Source organism: Phocoena phocoena, chromosome 3, assembly GCF_963924675.1.
Source record: "Phocoena phocoena chromosome 3, mPhoPho1.1, whole genome shotgun sequence".
Taxonomy (NCBI): Eukaryota; Metazoa; Chordata; class Mammalia; order Artiodactyla; family Phocoenidae; genus Phocoena; species Phocoena phocoena.
In genome coordinates, this window is record NC_089221.1 from 123605803 (window position 1) to 123619228 (window position 13426).

The window sequence follows — 13426 nt, forward strand, 5'->3', positions numbered from 1 at the left end:
CTCTACCCTGTGGCCTGCAGATCCCAGGAGATCCATGAAATTATCTTAAAGGACTGCAAATTCATGAGCTCACTAATTATTTATTGTTTGTTGAGTGAATCAGCCAATGATGTTAATAATAAAAATGACTTCCTTTCTGTTTGCTTCCTATACAGTGGAACAGAAAAGAACACACCTCTTTTTAAATCTCCTCTTAGCTAGAGAAGTAGGCTTAGCTATATATGCAAGGAAGAGGTTCTTGGGTGGGACAGAGAGTTCCCCAATGCAAGAGTAGGCAAAGATGCTCTAAGTGGAAAGTATATCTCTATTTGGGATAGTGAATTTCAGACTATCATGACCCAATCCCACTAAAGATTCAAATCAAATAACTTACTGCCCTTGTTCTGCTTCCAATCACATTGAACTGCTTTCTGATAATTTTGCTTGCTCTGTAATCCTGCCCACAGAGAGGATAGGAATGTCTGGCTCACCTGACAGGTGTAATTCTCTGTAAATAAATTGGCATTCTGGTTTATCGAAATGGATCTTTGGTTCTAGTCTTTTTTTTTTTTTTATAAATATATTTATTTATTTATTATTGGCTGTGTTGGGTCTTCGTTGCTGCATGTGGGCTTTCTCTAGTTGTGGTGAGCACGGGCTACTCTTCGTTGCGGAGTGCAGACTTCTCATTGTGGTGGCTTCTCTTGTTGTGGAACACGGGCTCTAGGTGCGCAGGCTTCAGTAGTTGTGGCACATGGGCTCAGTAGTTGTGGCTTGCGGGCTGTAGAGTGCAGGCTCAGTAGTTGCGGTGCACGGGCTTAGCTGCTTCACAGCATGTGGGATCTTCCTGGATGAGAGATTGAACCCGTGTCCCCTGCATTGGCAGGTGGATTCTTAACCACTGTGCCATCAGGGAAGTCCCTGGTTCTAGTCTTATTTTGCCAAGAAAATATATTTGGAGAACAGTAAAGCTAGGAGTACAATCCTTAACCACACTTATTTCCCAAAGTCAAGGGTACCTTGGGTGCTCTCTTGGCACTCAGGTAACTGAGCCTTTACTAGGGACATTTCTGTGCACTGCTTGCCCTGATCATTGGATGAGCATCTTGTCCAACCCTCTCATTTTATAGATGGATAATAAGGCATACATCACAATATGGCTGTGGTTTCCACCCTCTGCACTTGGCATCATTGAGAGTTAGCTATCTGGAAGCTGAAAACATATTTTAAAAACTTTTTATTTGAAATAATTTTGGATTTACAGAAGAGTTGCAAAGTTAATACCGAAATCCTCTGCACCCAGCTTCCCTTAGTGTCAACATAACCATGGTACATTTATCAAAACTAAGAGGTACAGGGGACTTCCCTGGTGGCACAGTGGTTAAGAATCTGCCTGCCAATGCAGGGGACACACGTTTGAGCTCTGGTCTGCAAAGATCCCACAAGCTGTGGAGCAGCTAAGCCCATGTGCCACAACTAGTGAGCCTGCGCTCTAGAGCCCACGAGCCACAACTACTGAGCCCATGTGCCACAACTACTGAGCCCGGATGCCACAACTACTGAAGCCCGTGCGCCTAGAGCCTGTGCTCTGCAACAAGAGAAGCCACCGCAATGAGAAGCCTGCGCACCGCAATGAAGAGTAGCCCCTACTCACAGCAACTAGAGAAAGCCCACACGCAACAATGAAGACCTAACGCAGCCAAAAATAAAACAAACAAACAAACAAACAAACCTAAGAGGTACAATACTAACTAAACTACACACTGTATTAAGATTTCCATGGCTTTTCCCGCTAGTGTCCTTTTTTGGTTCCAGGATGCAAGCCAAGATCCCACATTGCAGTTAGTTGTCCTGTTTCCTTTGTTGCCTTAAACAGTTTCTCTGTCTTTACCTGTCTTTCATGACTTAGATACTTTTGAAGAATAGTGATCAGGTGTTTTGTAAAATGTTCTTCAATTTGAGTTTGTTTAATGTTTCCTCAAGTTTAGATGGAGGTTACAGATTTTGCGGAAGAATAGCACAGAGGTGAAGAGCCCTTCTCATCATGTCATATTAGGGGTGCATGCTGTCACTGAAGATGTTAATCTCCATCACTTGGTTAAGATGATGTCTGTTGGGTTTCTCCACTGCAAATGTAAGCTGTATCTGGTGGTCACTAAGTCTAACTTACACTCAAGGAGAGGGGAGACTTAACTCCACCTTCTGAAGGGAGGACTACCAAAGAACTTGTGGACATATGTTAAAACAACCACAGTGATTTATAAATTTGGGGTGGAGATACTTTGAGTAATGCAATATCCTGTTTCTCCTTAAAGTTTCACCCACTAATTTTAGCACTCATCAGTAGATCTTGCCTGCAGCAATGATTACTGTGGTGTTCTAATGGTAATTTTCTGTTTTCCTCATTCCTTTCATGTTTACTTGAAAACAAGGTTTTAAATGGATATCTATTTGTACCCCAGTGTGTTTTGTGACCTGGTGTCTTTTTATCTGGCTCCTCAATTTGGTCAACTTGGATAAATCCTTCTCTTGAGGATATCTTTTCTTCTAGAAGACAGATTCACAAGTTTCTTTTCCCCTTCCTTTTGTAGTCATCAGATTTTCTACAAGTTTTGGCGTTAAAAAAAAAAGCATACAGCATTGTTGGCTTTCCAACAAAAGGTCAAACGAGTTAATTATATCTCAATTTTTAAGAAGTCAAACATGAGATTTTTGTTACCTTAATCTCCCTTATGAAGATGTTTTTACTCTTTACGTGTGTTGGGGTACCTCATATCATCTCCTTTACTTTCTCATCGACTGTCCAACTAAAAACTAACAATGTAAGCAGACACGTTTTGCTGTGTATCAGTTTAAATACTTTTAGGCAGCTTCCTATAGTTGAATGTTTCAAGGGCTTAGAATATTTTCTCTATGAATGGATGATTTCAATATTAAAAAAGTAGAAAGGATAGTATCATAAACCCTCAACTCCCCATCATCCAGCTTCAACAGTTATCAAGGTATAGTCAACCTTGTTTCATCTATAACCTGCTGCCCTCCCCTCACATTCTCTCCCTGACCTTGCTGCTCCCCATTCTTGTTTATTTTGAAGCTAATCCCAGATATTATTTTATCCGAAAGTCTTTAGTAGGTATTAGAATTTTTTTTTTTGGTGTCAACTAGAAATGATAATCATTAACTAATTTGCTCATTGACTTATTTGTTAACTGGCACTGAGCTATATTCACTGATTAAAAACATGAATGCATTCCTACTCTCTTGGAGTCTGTATGCAGCTGCACATTGAAGTTACTATCTGAGCCACCTTAGTAAATTTCTTAGTTACCTAACTTCTCTTTGTCTCAGTTTCTTGATATGTAAAAGAGACAGTGATATTACCTTACTTAGATGATTGTTGTGAAAAGAAAATGGATAATGTAAGAAATTTCTAGCATCAAAAATGATTATTGATTGTAGCTAATTGAAACGGATTGAATAACTGAAAACCCGTGTGTCTGTAATAATACTTAAAGAAGTCAGAAAAAAGAAATCTGTTCCCAGTTGAGATGACTATCAAACCATCATTTTATTTTGAAAGTTGATAAATGAAGGGAAAGAACTAAGCATTTATCTACTTTTAGCATAGAAACTGTATTTGGGGGCAATAGCCCCTGTTGTTGAAGGAGATCTCTAATTTACAGAAGAATTGTTAGCTAGTAAATGTAGAAAGTAACATGTAATTAGAAAATCATTATTTTGCTAGCCCTAAGGAAAGTATTGATTCAGGAAAAGATAAAATCATTAAACCATTAGGTCACGGTGGATAGGTAGGGTGACCATTTGTTCAATTTTGCTGGAGATGGTCTTGGTTTATGACTGTTGTCCAAAAGTAATTATTAATAGTGCAGATAACATTCTGATTACAATGTAAGGATTGAGCTGTCATAACCTTAACCCAATGTCAGTGATTAAGGGTGGGAAATTGAGATATTCATGTGTCTCCTGGTATGATGTGACTGAAATACACAGTACTACTTATGAAGTCCTCTTGATAAAAATGTTCAATTTATATCTGATCAAGTCTTCAGATCTAACTTCCAACTTATAAAAAATACAAGGGTTAGAGGAATCAATCAGACAGATCCAAAAGGTGGAACTGGCCTGGGATCTTTAGCAAGTCAGTGTCATGAAAAAACGGACTGTTCTAGGTTAAAAGGGTCTTAAGTGACATAGCAACCAGATGCATTGTATGGTTCTGAATTGGATCCTGATTGGATCAGAACAAACCAGTTGAAAAGGACATTTTAGCGACAGTTGGGGAAACTTGAATATGGATTTGGTATTACTGCTAATTATGTTAGAAGTGAAAATGTTATTTTTGATATGTAGAAAACTATGGGATTTTTAAAAAGAGATAAATACTGATGTATTGAGGGATGGAATGTCATGATGTTTATAATTTACTTTAAAATACTTCAGAATTAAAAACAATAAAGTGAGTTGACAGGAAAAGAAATAAGGTAAAATATGTAAAACACATTATACCCATAATGCTCAATGTCACAATAGGTAGTAACAAGTGCTTGGAATGTTACAAAGGCATCTTGTGTGCTATAGGAAAATATGATAGGGGAAATTACCTAGATGGGGGTGGCTAGCGGTCAGATTTTCTCTCTGAAGAATGCTTCCTGGAGGAAGTAATTGTGTAAGTTGAAACCTGAAAGGAAGTGTGGTAGGTGAGATGGCCCCCAGTGATCCCACCTCCTGGTATTCAGCTCTTGTGCAATCCGCTCCCCTTAAGTGTGGGCTGGATGTATTGACTTGCTTTAATAAATAGAGTATGGGCAGAAGTGATGGAATTTCACTCTAATATTAGGTTACAAAATGTCTGTGGCTTCCATCTTGGGTATTCTCTCTCTGTCTCTCTCTCTTCCTCTCTTTCTTAGATTGGTCATGCTGGGAGAAGCAAACTGCCATGTTGTCATCAGCCCCATGAAGAGACCCATGTGGTATGTCCTCAGTCTAACAACCCACGAGGAAGTGACATATGCCAACAATCATGTGAGTGAACTCAGAAGCAGATTCTATCAATACAAACTTGGGTGAGTCTTACCCCTGAGCCTCAGTGTCCCCATATGTAAAATGGGGACAGTATGCCTGCCCTGCAGGGGATTAAAAATAGTGTATGCAAAGTACCTACCATGAGCTTAAGATAAGTGTTCAAAAATGGTAGTTATTAAGAAAAAAAAAAACTGACTCAGCATTGGAAACACTTCTCAAGAGTCACTTCTGAAGAGTGACTTCATAACAAAGACTTAGAGCCCTGATGATATTAATCAGTTTTGAGCCAACACTGCCTCTTCAGTTCACTTTGATATACTAAATGTTAGGATCTATAACTCAGTTGCTGCCAATTAGGCAAAGATGGTATTTGTTTTTCTGTTCTGTACAGCTATGCTCATCTGTAGTATCTTAAGAGTTATCAAGCTTTGACTACAGGAAGTCTATTTGGTTTCTTAAAAGATTCACTGAATTTCTTTAATTCTTTTTTTACATTGATTTAATAAAATGGTTCACTGAAGACACAGCTCATATTTGCGTTATGTTTTTAATAGCTATTGAGTGCAAAATACCTGAATTTCAAGGACATGTTTATGTGAGTAAACTATAGTAGTGAAGCAATGAAATGATTTTATATCTATCTATATCTATCTATCTAATTATATTTATCGAATTATATCTATCTCTATATCTAATACGTGTGATACGTCTACATATGTATATATGTCTGCCCCACAAGGCATTCTTCCATCCATTCAAACTGACAGTTTGTTGTCATCTTTTATAATATGCCAGTGACTATCTTTCTGTAAGGTACCAATTTTGAGGTGGGTTTTTTTTGTTTTGTTTTGTTTTCCAGCAGTGGGGATTAGTCTGTCTTGAGCCATCTATATAAGTATTATTTTTGGAATAGTTTGCCAGGACTTGGAGATGCATGCTGATGTTGAAAAAGGGATCTAACCATTCACTCTCATTCAAGCTCCAGTTTGTTAAAATGTTACATATTTAGTGAAATTTTAACCATACTTTCCTTTTTCCAAATGATCATGGTCAGAACTGTGTTCAGCCTTTATCACATTTTATCATACTTCGTTGATTTTGAATATTTAACTGGCATTCAGTATAGCATGGTACTTATTGAAATACTGTAATTCACGTACAATAAAATTCACTCTTTAAAGTGTACAATTCAACAGGTTTTAGTATATTCACCAAATTGTGCAATCATCACCGCTATCTAATTTTAGAATATTTTTATCATCCAAAAAGAAATCCCATACCCATTAGCAGTCACTCCCCACCCCCATCCTGGAAATCTACTTTCCATCTCTATGGATTTGCCTCTTCTGGATACTTCATTAAATGGAATCATATTGAGGCAGGAGGTAGATGGGCCCCCCTAGGGTTAGCAATTGGAGTTCATTCCCTGTGAACAGAAACTCCAAAATATCAACAACAGGACAATTGAGAGAGGAGGCTGGGCCCTGCCCAGATAAAAGATAAGAGACCTCATATTTCTCATTTTTGAAGTCAAGGAGACCTTCTCGACTAGAAAGCTCCTTGGAGGTCAAAAGGGGAATGATGTCAAGTATACCCATAGGCCTCTTTGCTGGAATCCATCTTGACTGAGAGATGCACGCACACACATGGGAAGATCCTGAGATATACCAAATACGGACTCTGAACCAGGCAAGTCAAAATGATTGGCCAAAGAAAACCCGGAAGAAATACCCCACATAAGTGATTGTAAACTACCACGAGGGCACAACTCTATCAGCCAAGATTGAGGCAGGACATAGTTGGCCACCCACCCTGCCCAGGGTAAGCAACTGGAGTTCGTTCCCTGTGGACAGAAACTCCAGTTGTTTACCCTGCAGGGGGGCCCACCTATCTCTTGCCTCAATATGATATGTAGCCTTTGGTGTCTGGCTTCTTTCACCTGGCATAACGTTTTCAAGGTTCATCCATGTTGTAGCATGTATCAGTACTTAATTATTTTTTATGGCTGAATAATATCCCTTTGTATAAATATACTATATTTTTAAATTGATTCACCAATTGCTTGGACATTTTAGCTATTATGAATAATGCTGCTATGAATATTTTTGTACAAGTTTTTGTGTACATGTATGTTTTCAGTTTTTCTTGGATCACGGTGTTTAGCAACGGGGCTTTGCTGACATACTGTCTCAGGTTTAAGGCCAGGCTCTGCCATTTATTAGCTGTGTAAACTTGGCCAAGTTACTTCTCTCTGCCTCAGTCTCATCTATAAACTGTGGCTATTCATAGTACTCACCTCTTATAAGGCCTTTTTATGAGGCCTAAAACAGATAATACATGGAAAGTAATTAGGACAGTGCTTGGTATATATGCTTAGGTCTGAGTAAAATATATCTATTATTAGTTTAATATTTTGAGTTCCTTAATGGTAGAATTCATCTTCATCATGACTTTGAAACTCCAGTGCCTAAAGTTTTGTTTTGTTTTGTTTTTTTAATAAAAAGACAAATAAATATTCAGAATTCCTTCTGGGTATCAGGGTATGCTCATTTCAGACAAGTGTATTTTGAAATTGAAGGACAGATGGTTTAAACTGTAAATTGCCTGAGGCTTGCCTCCTGCAACTTACTTAATACAGCAACTTACAACACTTCTTAGCCTGCGACTAATTATTTAATACAATTTGAGGTATTCTTGTAGTTAGTAATGTATTATTTAATAACACGGGTATAATCCAGTGGTGCCTTAAGACTGCTGATTCTGAAAAGCTGGGAAATGGCTCATTTCCACAGCAACTCTGTGATTGGTTTACCGGCGACCCAGGTCGATTTTTGATTGGCTCACGCAATGGAAATGGTCTCCGCCCGAGCCAATATGTCCAGTATGAGGCCAATATGGCTCCACAACTGACTTTTCTGGAAGCCGGCAGACACGTGGCTACCGCAGGCCGAGGAGTACGTGGGAGGACCCAGTTTCACTTACCGCGAGAGGGCGCCGGCAGTTCCCCGTTGCTGAAGTCTCGTTTACCATAAAGCCTCCGAGCGACCAATCAACTGGCTGTCTCCATACCGCTTTCAAAGTCGGCGGGCCCTTTCACCAATAATAAGGCAGATACCATCCTCAGCTCGAGGATTGATAGAAAGTCTGGCCAGTCATTTCACAGATCTCTGCTATCTCCGCCTCTGTCGCGCGAGATTGACGATCCGCCCGGCCAATAGGGGACGCTGAGGCGGCGGGTGGAAGAACGCGGCCCTCTGTAATGGCGGAGCGTGGCGGGGACGGGGGGGACGGTGAGCGATTCAACCCGGGGGAGCTCAGGTAAGGGCGCTGCTCTACCTTACATCTTGGCGCTCCGGCGTCCCAGGGGCTCGGCCCGCCGCGCGGAGGGCCGGGGTGGAGGGTGGGCCGAAGACGCGCGGCGGCTGGGGGCCAGGACCGCATGGGATTGGAGAAGGGGGAAGGGAAGGCGGCTTGAATGAGGGAGCCGGGCCGGGGCTGGGTCGCGGCCTCCTGCACGTTCTCGGGGCGCTTCCTGCGGTTTTCGCGGGGCCCCGGCGCCCTTCGCGGCCTGCGGCCCTTGGGCCGGACCCGGCGTTCCCGCTTTGGGGCCCCGCCTCAGGCGCGGGCCGCCTCAGCCTTGCTCCCGGCGCGACGCCGGCGGGGGCCCAGTTTTCTTCCCGGAAGCCTTCCACGCCTCAGCCAACCCCCCGGCTCGGCCTTCTCCACGCCCTCCGCCGCCCTTTGGGGTCCCCACGTCTGCCCTGTTCCTTCTTCCCCACGTTGCTTGCTTTTCATTAACTTCGTGCGGCCTTCCTTTCTCGTATCCTTTGGTTTCTTACCCCGTATTTGTGAGTAGTAACAATAGCAGCAGCCGTTTGTTAGGTGCCTCCAGGGGCCAGAGGACCCTTTCCTTAGACTTGTCTCTTGTGATCCTCACACCCATCCTTTGGAGTAGTTGCTGTTCTTATTTTGCAGGCCCCAGTGCAAGAGCCATCTTCAGTTAAGTGACTTGCCCATCTTACAGGTGAGGAAACTGAGCCTCGTAGAGGTTGGGGAAGTAGAACCGGCTCGGTTTGGTGGAATCGTGGCTCCAGGAAGTGGCTTGAACCCAGGCAGCCAGACTCGGTGCACTCTTCCATTCCTCTTCCTTCTGTTTGTCTGCTCACGCCATCGCCCTAAGGATGGCAGTGACCTTTCTTGCCTTGGTTTTTCCCTGCCTCTGGAATTTATAATTAAGTGCCTTGGAGAGAAAAATCTTTAGTCAGTGGTTTTTAAGGAAAACGAGGTACTGAGCTTTGCGTGTATTTGATACTTCTTTTTTTTTTTTTATGTTTCTGGGTGGGAAAAATGTCATGTCAGATGTTCAGCTCCCATTCTGAATTGTGCCACTGTCAGTCTTTGAGAATGAAAAAGCGCAGAATAAGTTATGAGGACTCTAGTATTGTCTAGAGCACCAGATGAAATTGTATAAGGAAAACGGGTATTGTTACTCAAGTTTTCAGGGAAAAAGAAAAAGTCATGTCTCTTAGATTCTGAATGGTCACGAAAATTCTTACTCTGGTAGGAATAAAGTCTTATTACAGGGATGTATCTCAAATCCTTTAAACCCCACGTGTACACTTAAGTAATGAGTGATCAAAGTGCATTGCCAGGGTTGCTCAGTTTTCGTGATGAAAGGTTCATTCCTGATTCTGACCTTAAGAGAAGGTTACTAGTCTTACAGGTTTATTTGGGAACATTACTTGGCGTTTTAGAGAGTATTTTTCTTCAGTTTTACAATGAGTAGCCTTTTAGACTTTAATAGTAGTCTAGACATTGTTGCAAAACTGATTTGAATAGGACTTTAAATTAGGTGTTCTGTTGGAAATGTTTTATACCTTAGCCTGTTGGGTTGGAAGTTCCTTCCAGAGCATCTTGTAGACTTTTATTTTAACATTTGTCATGGTTTAAGAGAAATTAGTTGTTTTTGTGGCCTCTGATGGCAGAAATTGGGGCTTAATTTTTGTATTTGTATTCTGAACGCATTTCATGGTGTGTCACTATCATAGTGCCTGAAGAATAAGGTGTTCAGTGTATATATATTGTAAATAAATGAATAGAGGAGATTTAGAGATGGTCCGTTTAGTGGATCCACATTGATTAAGTGTGTGCAGTGTGAGAGTCACTGACCTAGGTGCTGGCAGTAGAATCTTGAACCAGACTAAAAACCTCTTTCCTCAGGGACCTTCCATGCTAATTAAGATTGATCTAAATTCCAAACTAACCACATCAAATGAGGAAATCAGCCTGCAAATGTGAAGAGACTTACACAGGGTCACCGAGGTATTGGCAGGGTCTGGATTAAAACCTAGGTCTCCTCACTTAGTCTTCCTTTTAATTTGCCTGCCATATATCAGCATTTAAAAAATTTTTGCTCTTCCTGTTATATTAAAGTATTTGCAGACTTGTCTTCACCATTGGGAAGATTGCATATCTGGATTTAGTACTTCTAGGGAAATACATTTGTTCTTGTAAAAAAAATTTTTTGGGTTTCTGTTCATGCAAGTAGGCTTCTGTTTTCCTAAAGATTGAAAGTGGTAGGAATGCAAATAACCTACAATAGACAGAATTTATTTGGAGTTCCAAATGCCTTTCTATTCCTTTATGGTTGAGGGCCATTAAGATTTAGAGTTATATTTGTATAGATCCTTTACCCAAGACCTATATTTACTTATTAATGCTTTATGACTTATGATAAGGTACTTGACAGTCTAAATTTCCTCAGCTGTATAATGGGAATAAGAATATGTTGGTGTTACCACTGGCTAACTACCACAAACAAGTTCTTTTTCTGTGCCATAGTTTCCTCTGTAAAAATGGTGCCAAACTTATCTCATTGGGTTGTTGTTAGGATTGAAAGACTTAGTACAAATAATGTCCCTATAACCGTACCAGGTATATAGGAAGTACCCAGGGTTCACTATCATTATTAAAACAAGAATTGAACACTACCATCCTGGACACTGAGATGCATCACTATAATAAGGAGAAACTATGTACTAGTGGGTAGAGATAATACAAAAGTAAACAAATAAGTGAGATGTTTTTTCATAGCATTTACCATAATTGTAAACTCAAATTGGGTAATGAAATAGAGAGGGGCTGGGAGAGACTAGGGTGAGAAAGGAGTTTAAGGTGAACTTTGAGCTGAGACTGAAGAGTGAGTCAGTTATATAAAGATCTGGGGAAAAGCATGCCAGGCAGAGGGAACAACTGCAGAGGCTTCAGGGTAATCAGGTAGTTGATCAGAAAGACTATAGAGTCTGTAGCGAGGTCAGCAAGGGCCAGGTTATGTAAAGCCTGCTAATAATAATTATAGTAATAGTTAACACTACTAATATTAATACCGTTTAACAGTAATTTTAGTATTTTACTAATACTCTTACTATACTGATGTTACAGCAACAGCAATAATAGCTAATACTTAACGTGCTGGGTGCTGTTCCAAGTTCTTTATTAGCTCATTTAATCCTCAGTGCAGGTCTGGTGAGGTTGTTGTGATGAAGAAGTGTATATAAAGAGCTCAGCACATGTGCTATACATATCTGACATCAGAAAATGGCAACTTGAGGCTGTCCATAGAGGAAATTATGTGAATTTTGCCACCATTTTCATGGCAGACTTTGAAAGCCATCTAGTCAAATTGGCCACCAAGCTTTTCAGGTAGAGCACTATGCTAGGTTTGTGGGGGAATGAAAGTAATGATAGTTAAAATAGTTTACTGTGTACCAGGTACTATCCTAAATGTTTCATGGGGATTATCTCATTGAACAGAGAGGTTTTATTTCTATTCCCCCCCACACCCCACTCCCCGCTCATTTACATGTGAGTATATTCAGGCTCAGAAAAAATGTGAGCAGCCTGACAACAAAAGGCAGAGCCCTGATTTGACTCTTCATGCTTTTAGAACCTAAAATGCTTATCTTTAAGTTATAACTAGGAAGTGTGAAATTCTAAAGAGAGAAATAGTATAGATTTTTTGAAAAGGAAGAGGCAGATTCAGGAAATCTTAGATTAAGATACATTGTTAACTGAAGGCTGAAATGGAATATCTTTTCTTGGTGGTTAAGTTTTTTCCTGCCCTAAAGGTTAAGACATTGCTTCAATAACAGTGACCATCTGTCTTTTGGGAGTGCATATAATTTGAAAAAGACAGATTATTCTTTTTGCAATCACTTTTAAACTCATACTTTCTAACATTGGGTGTAGGATCATTTGCAGATTTGGTGAAATATATTTGGTATGGTAGTTCTGGATGTGTTTACAATCCTAGTGCTCTCCTAGAAGGCAAATTAGTTCTTTATTAGGATTTTTTGTGTCAGAATTGAATTACGATGTGGAAAACTTAGAGAACATTGAAACGGGGGTAGTCTTAAGCACAGGATTGAAAAGTGTAGGAAAGTTGGAAGAGCCTGGTGAGGAGAGAATATAAGAATGATTACCATCAAATGTACATGAGGAATATAATTGTTAATCTTCTCTTGAGCACTGAAATGTAAATTTCATGTATAATGGAGAGATTTATCATAGCTACTGGGAAGACTGTGATAGGTGCTCAGTAAATTGACTGGCAAATTATAGTAAAGATTTTTTTAACGTTCTATATACCCTATTTGTAAGATACAGTATTACCTAGGTGTTCAGTGGTACATTCAGCAAATACTTATTGAGCCTTACTATGGGCAGGCATAACTATGTGCTGGGGATATAAAGGTGAACAGGACAGACAATTCTTGCTCAAAAGGGGCTTAGATAGAAAGCATGGTATAGCATTTAAGATCCATTCACCTGTGTTTGAATTCTGGCTTTACCACTGAAGCAGCTGTGTGGCCTTGGGCAAGTTATCTTACTTTTGTGCACCTTAATCTGTAAAATGAGTTTGATAAAATCTATCTCAGGGTTGCTGTGATGATTAAATAACTTAAAAAGAGCTTATGATTGCTGCCTGGCACATAGTAAGCACTTGTTAGAGTTAATAATTTTTTTAAAAAAGCACTTATGAGAGGAGATAGATAATGCCATCTTATGTGATATTGCTTATGTGCTTGAGTGCCATGGAGAAAATAGGGTGTTTAGCTAGAGATTGAAGGGTGGGGTGGGGTGCAGTGTACAGAGGGCTTTCCCTTTAGTTAGAGAATACTAATGATCTCTTAAGCTGCTCCCCTCCCCTGCTATAAAAACCTTGTATTTGGAAGTAATTTCAAACTTCCAAAAAGTTGCAAAAACAAAAATAGTATGCTTAGTGTTAATATTTTACCTGTTCTGCTTTATTACTTGTCACATACATGCTCTCTGTTTCTCTGAGCCATTTGAGGGTAAGACACACACACACACACACACACACACACACACACACACACACACA

At 40.2% G+C, this 13426-nt stretch overlaps 1 protein-coding gene across 14 annotated transcripts in view; it reads left to right on the plus strand.

The window, feature by feature from the left end:
- Window positions 1-8275: 8275 nt before the first annotated feature.
- The window catches only part of TCERG1 (transcription elongation regulator 1), a 60458-nt gene continuing 55307 nt past the window's right edge, over window positions 8276-13426 (plus strand). For 13 of the 14 annotated variants that reach the window (XM_065875454.1, XM_065875456.1, XM_065875457.1 and 10 more), the window contains exon 1: window positions 8282-8340. In XM_065875454.1, the coding sequence (XP_065731526.1) occupies window positions 8282-8340 (59 nt within the window). Of the gene's footprint in view, window positions 8341-13426 lie in introns of all 14 variants that reach the window. The other variant, XM_065875469.1, reaches the window with a different exon arrangement.